The sequence below is a fragment of the Dermacentor silvarum genome, chromosome 11 (assembly GCF_013339745.2).
Source record: "Dermacentor silvarum isolate Dsil-2018 chromosome 11, BIME_Dsil_1.4, whole genome shotgun sequence".
NCBI classification, from domain to species: Eukaryota; Metazoa; Arthropoda; class Arachnida; order Ixodida; family Ixodidae; genus Dermacentor; species Dermacentor silvarum.
In genome coordinates this window covers 77,412,685-77,427,959 of record NC_051164.1, presented here as the reverse complement: position 1 = coordinate 77,427,959, position 15,275 = coordinate 77,412,685, and the positions used below count along the sequence as shown (strand labels likewise).

Below are 15,275 nucleotides of genomic sequence, written 5' to 3'. Positions count from 1 at the left end.
ACCCTCGCACGCTTTCACTCTCAAATACTGGATACGGCGCGCGGCGACGACTTTATCGCCCGTGTACTTTATACGGAACCTCATGGCGACGACGGCGGTAGAAATGCACCTGGAGTGTCCATACAATTGGTATCGCAATAAAAGAAAATGCATGGAGAATGATGTGAATACGTGTATATAAGTGCGCACGATAGCCCTGCGAGTGTTGACCAGTTGAATAACATTCCCATGACTAGTGTAGAGTACGCATACGCAAATACCCGGGCAATTGGACAGCAGGATGGCCGCCGTCGTAGGCCAGCTAATAAAAAACACCGCACGTGTAATACCGGAAATGTGGGTTCGGCTCCGCTTACGGCATGCTGTTTTTTTTCTATCAGCTTTGCTTTTGCGTTATTCTTGCTATTTCAATGAAGGATAAGAAATAATTTTTGCTGTGCTATCTCTCGCTTCTTGGTCTATTTTCTTCGCATGGTTGTAATTAACAAAGATCCGGCCCCCTCAGATTCAGCTACTCTTCTCTGTAGCGACCGTCACGTTTCTTTTACCTCTTATCGCGATCAAAACGTTGACGAAGCCGTAACGCTACTCTTTTAACTTTTAATAATGAGATCGGTAAGAATAACTTGTTTGTCGTCACTGTCGAACGCTGAAATATATACTAAAAAGAAAGCATAATTAAAGTTGAATTTAACCGCCGGCGACCTCTGCGTTTCTTGGTTTGTTGTTTGTTTGTTTGTTGTTTGTGTTAGCCCAAGTTGAAGCTAGCCCTAAGTAATACCCGGGTTCCTCTCGCGGGCTTCAGTGCTATAGGTAGTTGAGGTTTCCGCATATATACATTAAGAAATTGACGGTTCGCCTAACCCGAGGCGCAGCTACAGCGCAGGTCCTCAACCGAGCTTCAGTTTATAGACAGGTGGAGAGGGGGAGTAGAATTAGTGCAACTGTTGAGGAGACCGGGTCCCAGCAGTTACACCAGTCGCGCCCGTCGCGTTTGCCCACGGGTTGTCTTTGGTACGCATCGCAGAGACCGCCGCTCCCGCGCACCTGAGCCGGCGCCTGGAGCAGGACCTGCTCAGCCTGGTGTGCGAGAAACGCGACGGCCCACGCGCCAGACAGCGCTTGTCGTCGCCGTCGCCGCAACGCCCGCGGCAGAAAGGACGCAGCCGAGAGAGCCGCGGCAGCAGGGTCCAGCGACGGAGGAAGAGCAGCAGGCCAAGAAGGGCCGCCCCATCGCCGTCCACTTCGCCTTCCTTGTCGTCCTCCGATCGGAGCCGCGAGGAACGTCTCCGAAGCCCTCGCCGGAGGTAACTTTTTTTTCTCGGAAATTGGAATATTGAACCCTTTCAGTGTCGGGCTTTTGTTCCGGGGGTGACGTGGGTTTTTTTTTCTTTTTTTTTCTCGAAGAAGTCGAACCTCGATATAACGAAGTTGTATTTAGTTTAAGTTGGACAAGAGAAAGCACATATGTCTTATTTGCAACAGAAAATCAACATAAATACCCCAGAAAGTCTATGGGAAAACGGCGCCGCGGTAGCTCAATTGGTTAAAGCATCGCACGCCTAATGCTAAGACGTGCAATCGTTCCCCAACTGCGGCAAGTTCATCCATTTTCATTTCCATTAATTTATCGTTTATTTAATTGACTTGGTAATTACAAGTAATTTCCCCTATGTTGTCCCTGGTGTCGTTGTTCGTTGGCTGCTTATGATATGATTAATAAAAATCGGGCCCCGCGGTTCCCTTTCTTCGCTGACAAGTAAGTGTGACTTATTTCTCTGCTTTTTTCTTTCCGGATTTGGGCGAACGCGAAAGCATCACACGTGGAAGCCAGGCTGATTAAGCCCAGTGTCTGTTTCAAGAAACCAAAAGCGCTGTCAAACGCTGCTGGAATACTTAGCGCGATAATTAACATGCGTTCAGACGCCCCGCCCTTAAAACCTTCATCGCCGCAGAGTGTTGCCCGCGAGTTTAGGTTCATGCTAAATCTCATCTAATACAAAAGTTTCATTACTACAGATGTAATATTCGTTATGGAAGTTTAGGTAATCGTACAGAGAGAGAGAGAAAAACATTTATTTAGACCATTCAGATCGTTGATCTTGAGGACGAGTGGGTGGTGTCCTCATTCCAGGACTCCACTGGCCATGGCTGCTCGACGTACGTACAATCGGCTGGTTTTTACCGCTCGCCGACTCGAATTGCGACTATGCAGACACCTTTCTAAATCGGAGTCAAACAGCGTGCTCAAGCCGAACGTGCAGCCGCTCGTCAAAGTAGTCACGGGCTGGAAGGTTAATTAAACACGTGAGCGCTTCTTGTGTTGTAAACAAATTTAACACGGCGCACAGTGCGCCAAGGCGTCCTCCCGGTACCGCCGCGGCCAGCAACGGAAGCTGTCGGAGTCACGTGACCGGAACTCCGCGAGGTCTCGTTCGCCTTAGCTGACTGAGCTACCCCGGCGGGTAGCTGTCGGAGTCACGTGACCGGAACTCCGCGAGGTCTCGTTCGGGATCCCAGTTCAAGGTGAGAGCGCCCGGCCTGCGAGCGCTCTCAACTAAAAGCCTTCACTTATGTTTTGAATTACTTTTTATTTGTTAATGGACTATGCATGTTTAATCACGTTAGCGCATGCTTGTCTCATTCCTGTACTACCTTCAGTGACTTTCATTGACTCGCGTGCCGAACTTCTTTATGTATATGTGCTCTGTGACTGTGTTTATAGTTTCGTTGTGCGTTTTGTGATTTCGTGTTAATCATACGAGGAGGACGATAGCCGGTGCCGCTAAAAACGCCAACCTGGCCTGTAATATCTTGGTTGAAAAGGAAAAAAAAAGTAGGTACGCGAACTGCCCCGATGCCTTGTCAACCTTTTCCGGCGCCCATTTGCCCATATATTGATGATGGTGATCATGATGACGGCATTAAAGGCAGTGGAACCTACCCGTGCCCCCTTCGAATCCATTCCTTCCTCCGTGCTGGACATGGTTATATTATCTGCCATATCTTCAAATTCCGCCATGTTGACGCTTTGAACCACTCAGAGAAGGGCATAGCCGCCGTGTGAGTCAATCAGAACAGACAAGATGACGAATTTGACGTTATTCCTGAGCTTGACGGGGTCCAGAAAAGCGCTCCCTGGATGGCAGCATTAGCGGCGGCCATGACACCTTGTGGCACTATGTTTCAACCACAACTTGCTAAAAACTTTTTTGTTCTACTTTTTATGTGTGTGTAGCACGAGTGTTCGTCGACGAAGGATCGCTGTCGAAGAGCTGCTCTATGGTAATAAATATGCGGCTTCCAGTGCCTTTGTGCCAGGAGCTAAGGAGGCTTGGTTGAATTCATCCTCACGAGGTGACATCAACTGCAACACGTGCACATAAAGACTTATACCTCTTGTAACACGGCTATAGGTGCGAAGATTAGGAAGATTAGGCGCTATTGCATTTTCTTAAATAACTGTGCCCTTGCAGCAGCGAAATTGTTGAACGTGCCTTAGTATGCGATCGGACGTCAGCTCCGACTGCCAACGCCGTAGCTTTGAAACCTTACGAATACTGTAGATGTCGATATATGCCTACAGATCCCTCCGGTAACCGATTGACGGCGATGATGTTGCGGCTCCGCAGGTCTCACCGGAGTGGTTCGTCGGACGAGCGCAGCCCCGAGGCTCGGGCACCGCCGGCGGCTCCCATGGTTCGGGCTTCCTTTCGGCGCAACGCTCGCCAGTTCAGTCCGCCCGCCCGTTCGAGCGGTGACGTCATCGGGAGTGGCGGCGGCTCGGCTGGCTGCCGGCAACCGAAGCTGGCGAACGTAAGCACTCCTCGTTGCAGCCCTGCCTGGTACAACTACAACAACTCCGGATAATACGAATTATTTTTTATATCGAACGCTCGGGATTCACTGACCGATGAGCATCGAAAGTACCACTCTCACAGATAACTAGACACCGGATATTCCGCTAGACATTGGACAAGCATTAACAGCGTCATAAAGTTGAACGCGAGGAACAGCGTCGCTTGCAGTCATGGTTGAAAAAGAAACCGATAAAAAAATGATTTAGGCAGCCAGCGGCCTGCGTACAACGCCTGACATTACATCTGCATTAGACTACGTTACCTCCGTGTGGAATAATAGTTTGTCTTAGCGGAAATGTTCTTAAGAATAATTGGCTGAAAGTGCAAAGCACTATGCTGGCTGATCTGCCACGCGCGCGGACTTCACGGCGGCGCTTCTAGATGGCGGCACGTGACCAGAGGGGTGCGCGAGACGGGTACCCGGCTGCAGTACGCGCCTCATCGATGACGCGTTTCGGCGTTGGTCGCCACATTGCTTCAGTGCTAATCGCATTAGCATCGACATTTATCGTGAAATGGGTTCTGCCGGGTATTTTGTGTGTGTGTGTGTGTGTGTGTAAGTGATTGTCTATTTTACAAAAACACGTAGGTTTCGTCCTTACGATGACACTCACCTGTCGCAGGAGAAGCGAGAGCAGCATATCCTGGCGCAGAGTCTGCTGCAGCTGCACGAGGCCTTGGACGCTAAGCGCCGTCAGCTGCCCTGGGGCACGAGTAAGTGTACGCACGTGTATTTTGTTTCGCTTATACAGGACGTAACCTTACGCCCACGAACGGCTCTTCGTTCAGGAAGAGCGTTGTCTTTCGTAAAAAGAAGGGGGGGGGGGGGGCTTTCTTAGTCTTAAAGGAATACTAAAAAGAGAGAAAAAAAAAGAAACATCGCAGTTTCGCCTGAAAGGCGAAGCATCCATTGCGATAGTAAATTAGTGAATAGTGAGGATAGTAGTTTTGTCGGCCGTGTAAACTTGTACACATAGGCACACTCACTAAATTAACAAGCATCGTGTCACGCGCGCACCAGGAAACATGAACGCATCTCACTCGATGACCGCGGAACCTCGCTGTCAAAACGCTGGAGTCAGCGCACCAGCAGCAGCGAGCACATTGAGTTTCGTGCTGGCGATCGTATCAACACGATCTTAGCCGCGAAAACACGGGGATGGCCGTCTCTGCCGCCGCCGCAGATGGCTTTCAAGATACAGCCGCGCAGGCGGGCGCTCGCGGCACATAACCCCCCCCCCCCCCCCCCTCCCCTCGAAGCCTACCGGCGCGGCGGGAGCGCGCGGCCGCAGTAAAGCGCGGCCCCTCCACTTCCCTACCTTCCCTTCGGAGCGTTGTGCGCGACTGGAAGACTGCGCGCTTCCTTCCAGCTTCCCGCCCTTGTGTGCGCGATCCGCGATTGCCGGATCACCGTCGCATGCTTTCACTCGCACATAACAGCGTACGGCGCGCGGCGACGATGTTATCGCCCGTGGAAGTTATAAGGAACTTCACGGCGACGGAAAAACCTCGCCTAGAGTGTCCATATAATTGCTATCGCCATAAAAAAATATTTCAGCTGTCTTAGCAAGTCTAATAGAGGTGGGTGCATATCAACTTTTTTCGAATACGAATCCAATACAAATGTCCGCTGTGATTGCTTAGGGGCTTTGGAGTTGCGCTGCTAAGCACGAGGTCGCGGGATCGAATCCCGGCCGCGGAGGCCGCATTTCGTAGGGGGCGAAATGCAAAAACGCCCGTGTGCCGTGCATTGGGTGAATCTTAAAGTACCCCAGGTGGTCGAAATTAGTCTGGAGTATCCCACTACGGCGTGGATCATAACCCTCTTCCTGGTTTTACCACGTAAAACCCCAGAATATAATGTTTTTTTTTTATCGAATACGAACAGTAAGTGTCGAATACCGAACTGAATATCGAATAGTCAAACGCAGATGTATATTTTTACAGCAGGAACATTTATTCCGGCATACCTAGGTACCACGCCTGAAGGGACCAGCGCAAGAACGGCAGCTGACTTCCAGGGACAAATGAGCAGTTTTAAACACAGTGCACTGATTGTGATTAGGGAAACTGTTCTAATGTCCGCACAACCTTAGAGCCGGGTTGCAAACAAGCTTTTCGAGAAAAAAAAATGGCTGCTGTATGACTAGCTATTCTATAAACGCTACATAAACTGTTACGAAAAGATTAGTTGTGGAAGGGAAAAAAAAAAACGCTGATGTACTTGTGTGCCGTACACACGTGTTTTGAGGGCCTGTTTCGAAAAAGCCATCGCTGGTTGTAGCATAATGTATAAAACTGCTACATGATTAGACTGCGCCGTCCACTTCCCCCCGAACCGCGAAAAAAAAGTAATGACTGACTACACGCAAAAATTACAGGCTCTAGTGTACGCGCTTCCGCCGCAAAACTGAAAACGAAGCTTGCATTACCCCTTGTGTTTCGGCATTGTCTCGCTTCTGATAACTTGTGACAATGTTGAGCTAACGGATGAAGGTAACCAGAGTTGCAAATTTGGTTGTGTTGAAATAGTTGATTAATTTCAAATATTTTATAGTTGCTTTTCGAACATGAACACGAATAGTTAATCGTTTAGTATTCGATTCGTATTCGAAACTTGGAATGTTCTTCCAGCCCCAGGAAATTAATTAGCGTTCTGAAGTTACTTTACGATAAGTTACTGTAGTAGCTTCTACGCGAACCAGTTTCCATTTCGTTTCCTGGGAGATGTATGGGCCGTGACGTCATGGCGCAGAAGGCTTTCACTTGGGACCAGAACTTCGTAAAGATTTGGCACTCGCTTAGGCTCGCTATGCTGCTATGATGTGTCTGTTATGCTGCTAAATCAGGCCGCGTAGAGGTACCTTTTTGAGCCAACATGGTAGGTACAGTCGTGAGCAAAGAGTGAAGCACCCCTGCGAGCGCGCGCCGAAGAGAACGCCAGCGCCACCTGGTGCCGCGCCGCTCAAGCTCGCGTGACGTCACTTCCGGCGCAGTGCGCATGTGCGAACGTTATGCCGCCGAATATGGAAAAGCGCATGTGCACTGCGCCGGAAGTGACGTCACGCGAGCTTGAGTGGCGCTGGCGTTCTCTTCGGCGCTCGCTCGCAGGGTGCTTCACTCTTTGCTCACGACTGTACTGGTTTCGTGTAGTAATTTATTACTTTATTAGGCAGAACAAAAGTGCGCTTTGTGACATTACCGTGTATGTCTATAAATTCCGTGCCATATAACGATGGCGGCTACGGAGTTTCTCAAGAATGGAGTGTCGCAAATACAGGAAAATCACAGAAGCGCTATCATCATATGTGCTATATACCGATAATACGTCGGTGTGCTTTAGACATATATCTGTGTGCCAATGTTATACGTACGTGCTTTACGTCGCCATTTATTGTTTGATCACTCTGAACAGAAGTGCCTTCACTGGAACGACATGGTCGGTTCTAAAGCTTGGCTCGCGCGTCCGTTATGCGAGAAACCGACGACCCACGCTGAACTCGCAGATTTATAGGGAAGAAAAGCTTATCTTTAAAACTGCGTATGTTCCGTCTGGCTTATTTATATAGCGCGCCATCAGTGTTTTGGGCTTACAAACAATAAATAAGTACATAAAACCTTGTGGGAACGCCGACATTATTAGCGGCGTCAGAGCCAACTGTGGACGAAGAAGACGAGGGACGCGCGAGCTGCGGCTGGGCGCCCTTGGGCGCGGCTGGCCGAGCATGGAGCCTGCTGGCGTGGGCTGCGGGATTGAGCCGTTTCCCACATTGGCGCCCAACGTGGGGCCAATGAAATCGCTTATAATAACGGCCTATAGGTATTTCATAGCGCACATACCTCGTAATAGGATTTATCATAATAGAATAGACATGATTTTCAGTGGTTTCATTTGTTTTATATTATTTATAGTTGCGGTACCAATTCTTGGGCCACTGGTAATGTGCCATTAATTGGGTATGTGGAACTGTGACATCATGGGTACGGAAGCCTTAAATCGTAATTTTAAATTCTTAAAACCTAAATCCGTTTACACATGTCTTGCACCTGTCTCTGCGTACATCTCTCCTCACCATTCATCACCCCTAGACGAACATCGTATTCGTTCTCCTCACATTTCTGCGTACAGGTCTCACACGTTGTGCAATCGCATGAACTGCGTTTCGAATTTCGGCATAGCTTGCGAACGGTGTAGCGCATATAACCATAAAAATTGCACGAAAAGAAAGATGGTACCGATACGGTGCATAAACCTTGCAAGAGATTAGACGTTACATTGGGTTTATTATTTTGTTTTATAGCATTTAATTAACCACTTCCTGAACGCTTCGATTCACATAAATTCCAACGTTTGTGTTGGACCTGCATAATCTTTCTACTTCTGTATTTCAATTTAATAAACGCAGTTTATTTGATTTATTTGGCTTTATACGATTGTAACTGTGAAAAAAGAAAGTCAAGCCCCTCGGTCCCCCTGATTCTTCTCGCTTTACAAGCCACATGTGTCATATCATCTTTAGCTACTCCTTTTTCTGGCTGCCTCTTTCACGTCTACACCTTTTGTTTCGAGAGTCGAAACCTATACTTCGGAACGACCACAAGAAGAAACATAATATTACTCTGCGTATTTATAATATCCTACGAATGTTCCGTACGCCATGCGCCCGCCAACCAGATGACCTACACGTTACTTACAACTCATTCACGGCGTTAATGAGACTACGTAGCTAATTCCAGGGAGCTGCTCAAGTCTTAACGTCGAACGCTCAGCGTTCCGGAAAGTCGCGCCACGCCTGTCCTCCTCGCACATCACACGTCGCGCGCGTCTCGGCAAATAATGCCGTCCGCCTTTACTCGTCGCTAAATCTAACGGACTAGACGAGAATTGCCTTCCCTGGCCAGAAACTGCACTGCAGTGCCCATAACGTGGTAAGAAGGGGCCGCTCGCAGCGCGTGCGCTTCTATTAAACGACCATCTAATTGGCGTGCGCCGAAATCGACCTTCTCCTATAGCGGCGCCCCTCTACGGCCGCACCCATACTCCCAGCCCTCCCTGGCACGGCGTTTGCCTGTATATACATACACATATATATTAGCCCACCGCTGCCTTCTTCGTTAATCGTCGACGCAGCCCTTCGAGACAAATGCTTATTGCCCGCGGGCCCACTATGTTTCGTCAGCGCTGCTGCAGCGTTAGGCGTGTGGCCGTTCGGCCTTCCAAGGGGCTGTCGGAGCTCTGAGAAGTTTTGGGTCGCTTCTCAAGTCTTGAAAGGAGGGAGGTGGGAGGGAGTGGGCGGATCCGTAATGCGCCATATTTTACGGGCGTCTTTTCCCGACTCTGTCAAGTTTCCCACAAATTGCTTTCATCGTTCGGCGCTTGTTCCATTGCTTCTGGCAGAACTCTTTGCAATACTGCTTGGGGTGACGTCGCTGGCAGGCGTGCTACACGCAATAATGACGCTTTGAGTCCCCGCCGCTATGAGTCACGATGCTAAATGTCCCGTTTCTGGGACCATTGATGCATTATGAATAAATAAGTAAATAAACGAGAAAGGGCAATGCGAATTAATAGGGCTGTTGCGAATAGTAATCTGGGAGACCGAATCGAATACCAATCGAATAGTGCCGGAAGCCAATCGAATATCGAATAGTTTTAGAATGGTTGTCGAATAATGAGCAGCCGTTTCCACAATTAATACAGAACGCAGTTAACATACTTGCATATACATAACGTTAGCAAACTCCTGCCACAACATTGCACACTATGGAGCGTTGTTCACTAGAAGCACAAATTCTAGCATTAGGAACAAATAAGCAGTCTGTTTTGCATGCCTAGAACTCTTCGGTTTCGGTGAGCGCGAATGATAATGGTTTCGCTAGAAAGGTCTGGCTCGCTGAGCGATGTATAGCGTGCTCTACTATCTTAACTTCTCGTGTTCTATGTCTACTGTGGCCGCCGGGAAGAAAATTATCACACTTTCTGTCATAATTTGTATGTTGCGCACAGCTGGCGATTTTGACCGCGAGCAGCCGACTAATAGCGACCATTCGATTACTCGAAGACCGAATCGAATTGGACAAATATTTGATTCATTATTCAAAAGTTTCGAACATTCGCACATCCGCTGTGCTGACTTAGTGGCTATGGTGTTGGGCTGCTGATCACGAGGTCGCGGGATCGAATCCCGGTCACGGCGGTCGCATTTCGAGGGGGGCAAAATGCGAAAACATCTGTGCTAATTTAGGTGCTCATTAGAGAACCTCAGGTGGTCCAAACTAATCCGGAGTCCCCCACTACAGCGTGCCTCATAATCAGATTGTGGTTTTGGCGCATATAAGACGCATATTTTTGAACATCGGCACACCCCTAGAAATTAGCATTAATTGGACCTTGGATTCCTGAAATTTGCATAAATTTCAGTGACTGTAGCTGGAGCAGTGCAGATTTTTAAAGGAGTACTTACATAATATTTTTTACTCAATGAATTTTTTGTTTTTGCGTGAAATGAAGATCCGAGACTTCGAAACTATAGAAAAAATGCAGCAGATTCAACGCGCCTTTTTGGAATATATATATATATATATATATATATATATTGTGTGCTCACGAGGGTTTCGACGGGAATTCGGGACGCAGGCTCCTTTCCCAGGCGTGTCACCCCTGAAGGAAGCCGAACGCCAGGCAGGGGGACGCTTGTACCCATTTGAACCAGTGGGTGCCCGGTGGCGGTGGGAATCGAACCCACAACCACACACATCTAAACTTTCCGTAAATGCATAAGGAGTGCTGAAACACGTTTTGTGTTTGTACAATGTCAATACCAAGTGAAACCGAACGCTTTATTCATGTTGGCGAATAATGCAATACACCTTTGAACGCAACCAGCGCTACAGGGCTTGAAAAAAATGTCACAGTTTCGCCCTAAGGGCGGAGCAATGAATGCGATAGCAACACAGCAATGTCATACGAAGTAAGGTGAGCGGCTTTGGTAGCAATATGAATTGTAGTAAACATGAGCTGATTAAGTAAGCAGGTGTGCTGCGGCGTAAGTAGACCGACATGAAGAGAGACTCGATGACCACGAGAAGGCGCGTGTGAAACGGTGGTGTTGATGAGCGCGCGTGCGAAGGGACACACCTGTAGCGCTGCAATGCCGATCCGGGCAGCATTACATGTGTATCGTGCGTTGGAAAATGTGGCCCGACTATTACTAACTGAATGAACAAGCTTGGTGTGAGCGCGCTCAAACAAACATGAATAGATCACACTGAATGACTGCAGACAGCGACTGTCAAAACGCTGGCAGCAAGCCCATACGCTGCAGCGGGCGAAGGTACGTGCGGTCTATCGCTTCAACAGAAACTGAGCGGCGAATGCACAGTGCATAAAGGTCAGAGCCGTGTGGAGATAAGAGACGGTGCGGCGAGCGACGAGCGCGATTGTTGGCAGAGTAGAAGTGCCCCCCCCCCCCCCCCCCCCCGTTCCCTCCGGCGCTGGCTTCCTGCTTCCTTGCTTGCGCGTGGGAGAGATAAAAGACGGTGCGGTCGCGCGACGAGCGCGGTTGTTGGCAGAGTAGAAGTGCCCCCCCCCCCCTCGCTCCCTCCGGCGCTGGCTTCCCGCTTCCTTGCTTGCGCGTGGGAGATTGAGTGCGTTCGCTCTCCGTGATAGCGCGCGTCCCCGCACGCTTCCGCTCGGACATACGGCGCGCGGTGAAGATTTTATCTATACGGAACCTCACGGTGACGGCGACGGCTACGGCGACGGCTACGGCGACGCCGACGGCAGAAATCCGGTTGAAGTGTCCATATAATTGCTATCGCAATAAAAGGCAAGCTGGCTTTCTGCGCCATTTGTTCGGAGTACCCGACCTCCACTTGGAGGCGCAGATGCGACCGCTCACGCGGTTGCCAAGCGGCACAACGCATGCGCAACGTGAAGCCATCTCCTTCGGTGCCCTCATCCCCGTCTCATCGCGGTTTTCCGCGTCGTGGCCTCCACGCCCTTCCCACCAGCTGCAAACGACCAGCATCAACCCCTCCTAGATAGCAGGCCTGTGCACTCTGCTTTATGACGTCATGCTTCGTGGACCGAAATTTCCATTGCCAAGCCTGGCGTGACGTCAAAGTCACCGCGGCTTACTTGGGAGCATCCCCATTAGATGCTGTGGCAGTCGGGCATGGTAGCATGACGTCATGGGTTGAAGTGCACAGGCCTTGTGCTGTCTAGGAGGCGTTGCCCGCATGCGCAGGCCGGTTTCCCCCCTCTACCTTCCACTGCTGCGGAAGAAGTAGTGTGACCCATCGCTCCTAGATGGCGTCGCCGTCCCGCCGCCGAAAGTGAGCTATTCGGCGAGAACGCACGAGCAGCAGCAGCAGGCAGCCACGGTCAGCAAGAGCGGCGCAGTGGGGGTTCGCAATGAAACCTTCGCTCTAAAATGCTGACAAGCCTCGGAGCGCGCTAAGTAATTTGTTATAATAGCTTTTATGCAGGCCAATTTTGTTTTCCTCTCCCAGAAGGTGACTGTGTCGTGACGTCATGACGCAGGAAGGTGTGGTCACGTGGAAGCAGTACATGCGGACGTTTTGACACTCGGACTCGCTTGGTCTTCTGCACCGCTGCTGTAGGTCGGATCACCCTGAGTAGCAGCATAGGTGGCGACAGAGCAGAACCGGAACGAGTGGCAAAACGTCGTGATGTCCGCCTCCCGCGTGACCAGCCTCTGCGTCATGGCGTCACGAGGTAGACACCTCCTGAGAAACGAAACCGGAACTGGCTCTAGAAAAGCGATTATATTAAATTCTCTAGGCCGCTCTGAAGCTTCCCAACGATTTCTCTCCGACAGCAACTGCGCATTTCGCGGCCGCGAGGCGCAAGGGGAACCGACGCTCGCGGCTGAATCTCGCGCGCGCTGGGAGGAAAGCGGGGAGACAGCGCGGGAGGGAGGGAGGGAGCGGAGCGCGGCTTTCTACTCCGGTACCAACTTCGTACTTAGCGCCGCCACGTGCGGTAGCCTGCGCCTCATCTTGAAAGCGATCTGCTGGCGGCTCATTCCTTCGCGCATGCTGTGTTCCCGCCGCACAGTTTGCGTTGAAGCGATGGACAGCACGAAGGTCACTTTGCTCGCTGCTGCTGCTGCTGCCGCGATTCCTCACGCGAGCGTTCCTGACAGCGAGTGTCCGCGGTCGTCGAGTGTGATGTGTTCATGTTTGCCCGTGCGCGCTGACACCATGCTTGTTAATTTAGTTAGTAAGGGAATGTTTCCAAGTTTATACGGCCGATAAAACTACCATACTTACTTCTTATGGCTGTATACTAATTTGCTATCGCAATCGATGCTTCGCCTTACGGGCGAAACTTGCGATTTTTTTTTTTTGTGCCTTTGAATTCGTGCTCTCCGATTGCACCTTTCTTCTGCGACATACAGTTTAGCACAATTCACTGCGCTTAGTTGTCGATACTGGAATTTCGCAAATCTATTCAAATGTCAGTCATCATTTTGCTTTACTTACCAGATTCTTGGCGAGTCTCCCGTAGCGAATATGTGCCATTGTAAAGGACAAACAGCACCACCAACAACAACCATCTTATAACACGGGTATCGCGAGATAGAAGTCCGAACCGCTCCTTTATAAGGCTACAACGTTGCCAGCGCGTGCTTGATCGTCCCAAGCTTCCGCGCAAGAACCCCCAAAAACTGATTTTTTTTTTTTTTGCTCACGTTGTACAGAATTCAGTTGGACGCACTCGCGATAGTCTCACTTTTTCTTTTTTCTGGAAGATCGCGGTTTCATCCCTTCCCCGACATGCATACATAGCGGCGCTCACGGCAGTGCAAGGTTTGGCAGCAGCCCGTGTGCCTCGCCGCCCCATCGGGCCGTTAGCGTCCGGCCCGTTTGTCTCGAGTAACGAGCGTCGCGCGCGCTCTACAGCGCTTGCACGTGTACACGCACGCGCCAACCAGACGTTTGCCGCACGTTCCCGTTGGCCCGTGAAAGATTTACGAGAACGGCCGTTATTCGGCCGGGCAGGGCGGAGCAGCTCGGCTTTTTTTTTTTTTTTCTTTGCGATGCTGCTGCGGCCTGCTTCCTGTGCGCTTGCTTGCTCGGTGGCGGCGGCGGCAGGCTGTATAGGTGTCGCGTGTTGTTCTCGCGGGGTTTGCATTTTTTAACGCGATAGCGTTAAGGGCCCCGTGTCGCAGAAAATCCGGCGTCGGCGTGCGGCGTCCGCGGCCAAGAAAAATCATCCCGTATGATCCCGACCACACAGGCCCTCCGCGTGGCGCAGAGGCGCTGGTGAACTAATTGAATCTCTCGAAGTAAAATTTGTCAGGAAAATCGGAAAGCACGACTTAACCACAATCTACAGGCATGATAGCGTCGTAATGTGATTTCAATATACGAGAAAACGTAGTTCTGTTACGCGGAAAGCCAAACACAAACCCCTTTTCCAGCATTTCTACCTCTCATGGAGCTGTGCGCCCCGGTCGGTGTTCCTTGCAAAAATAACATCCAGATGGCGCTCGCCTCGTTTTCTTTCTCGTTTTTTTCTTTTTCTCCCTTTTCTAAGTTCTCCCTTTCTTTCTCTTTCTTTTTTTTATCGCCATGTATAATTATTTGCTCCGGCTCCGGCACCATAAAGCCCCTGTAGAAGAACTAAAGTAGCGCCAACACTTCCCCTTCGCATCCTCTCCTAGCAGCTGCAGCACTCTTTGGTGTCCACAAGGAAACTATGGACGCGAGAGCCATGAACACGACCGGGCTCGATGGCATGCGCTCGATAGCGTGGAAGCTACATCTTTCGAGCCCCTCGTTGTCCTTGTGCGCGTGCTGCGTTGCGTCAAGTAAACACAAAAGTGAGAGAACATTCAAGATGGTGCTTGCTCGACCTTCTAAAAAAATGTCGCATTTTCGCCCGAAAGGCGAAGCATCGATTGCGATAGCAAATTAGTAGAGAGCTATTCGGAGTAGGGATAGTGGTTTTATCGGCTGCATAAACTTGGACACATTCGCTTACTAACTGAATTAACAATCGTGGTGTCAGCGCGCACAAGCAAATATTAATAGATCACACTGAATGACCGCAGACAACGACTGTCAAAACGCTGGCAGCAAGCGCAGCCGCCGCAGTGGGCGAAGGCTCGCGCGGTCTATCGCTTCAACGGAAACTGAGCGGCGAATGGACAGCGCATACAAAGGTCAAAACCGTGTGGAGATAAGAGACGGTGCGGGCGACGGCCACTGCCGGGCAAAGTGCAGAGGATTTGTGCAGAGAAATTGTTGGCATAGGAAAAGCTGCCCCCCCCCCCCTCCGTCCCGCGCTGCCTTGCCGCTTTCTTGCTTTCGCGTGGGAGATTGAGTGGCCAGTTCCCCTTGCGCCCGGTTGCAAGATAAGCATTTGGTGAAGCAGCACACCGT

The 15,275-nt window shown here is 50.3% G+C and overlaps 1 protein-coding gene across 1 annotated transcript in view; it reads left to right on the top strand.

Annotated features, from left to right (window-relative positions):
• LOC119434143 (serine/arginine repetitive matrix protein 1-like) overlaps positions 1 to 15,275 on the top strand; it is a 124,915-nt gene that overhangs the window by 63,082 nt on the left and 46,558 nt on the right. The window contains exons 5-7 of the mRNA XM_049659074.1: positions 1,028 to 1,307; positions 3,633 to 3,816; positions 4,484 to 4,576. Of these exons, the coding sequence (XP_049515031.1) occupies positions 1,028 to 1,307; positions 3,633 to 3,816; positions 4,484 to 4,576 (557 nt within the window). The remainder of the gene's footprint in view (positions 1 to 1,027; positions 1,308 to 3,632; positions 3,817 to 4,483; positions 4,577 to 15,275) is intronic.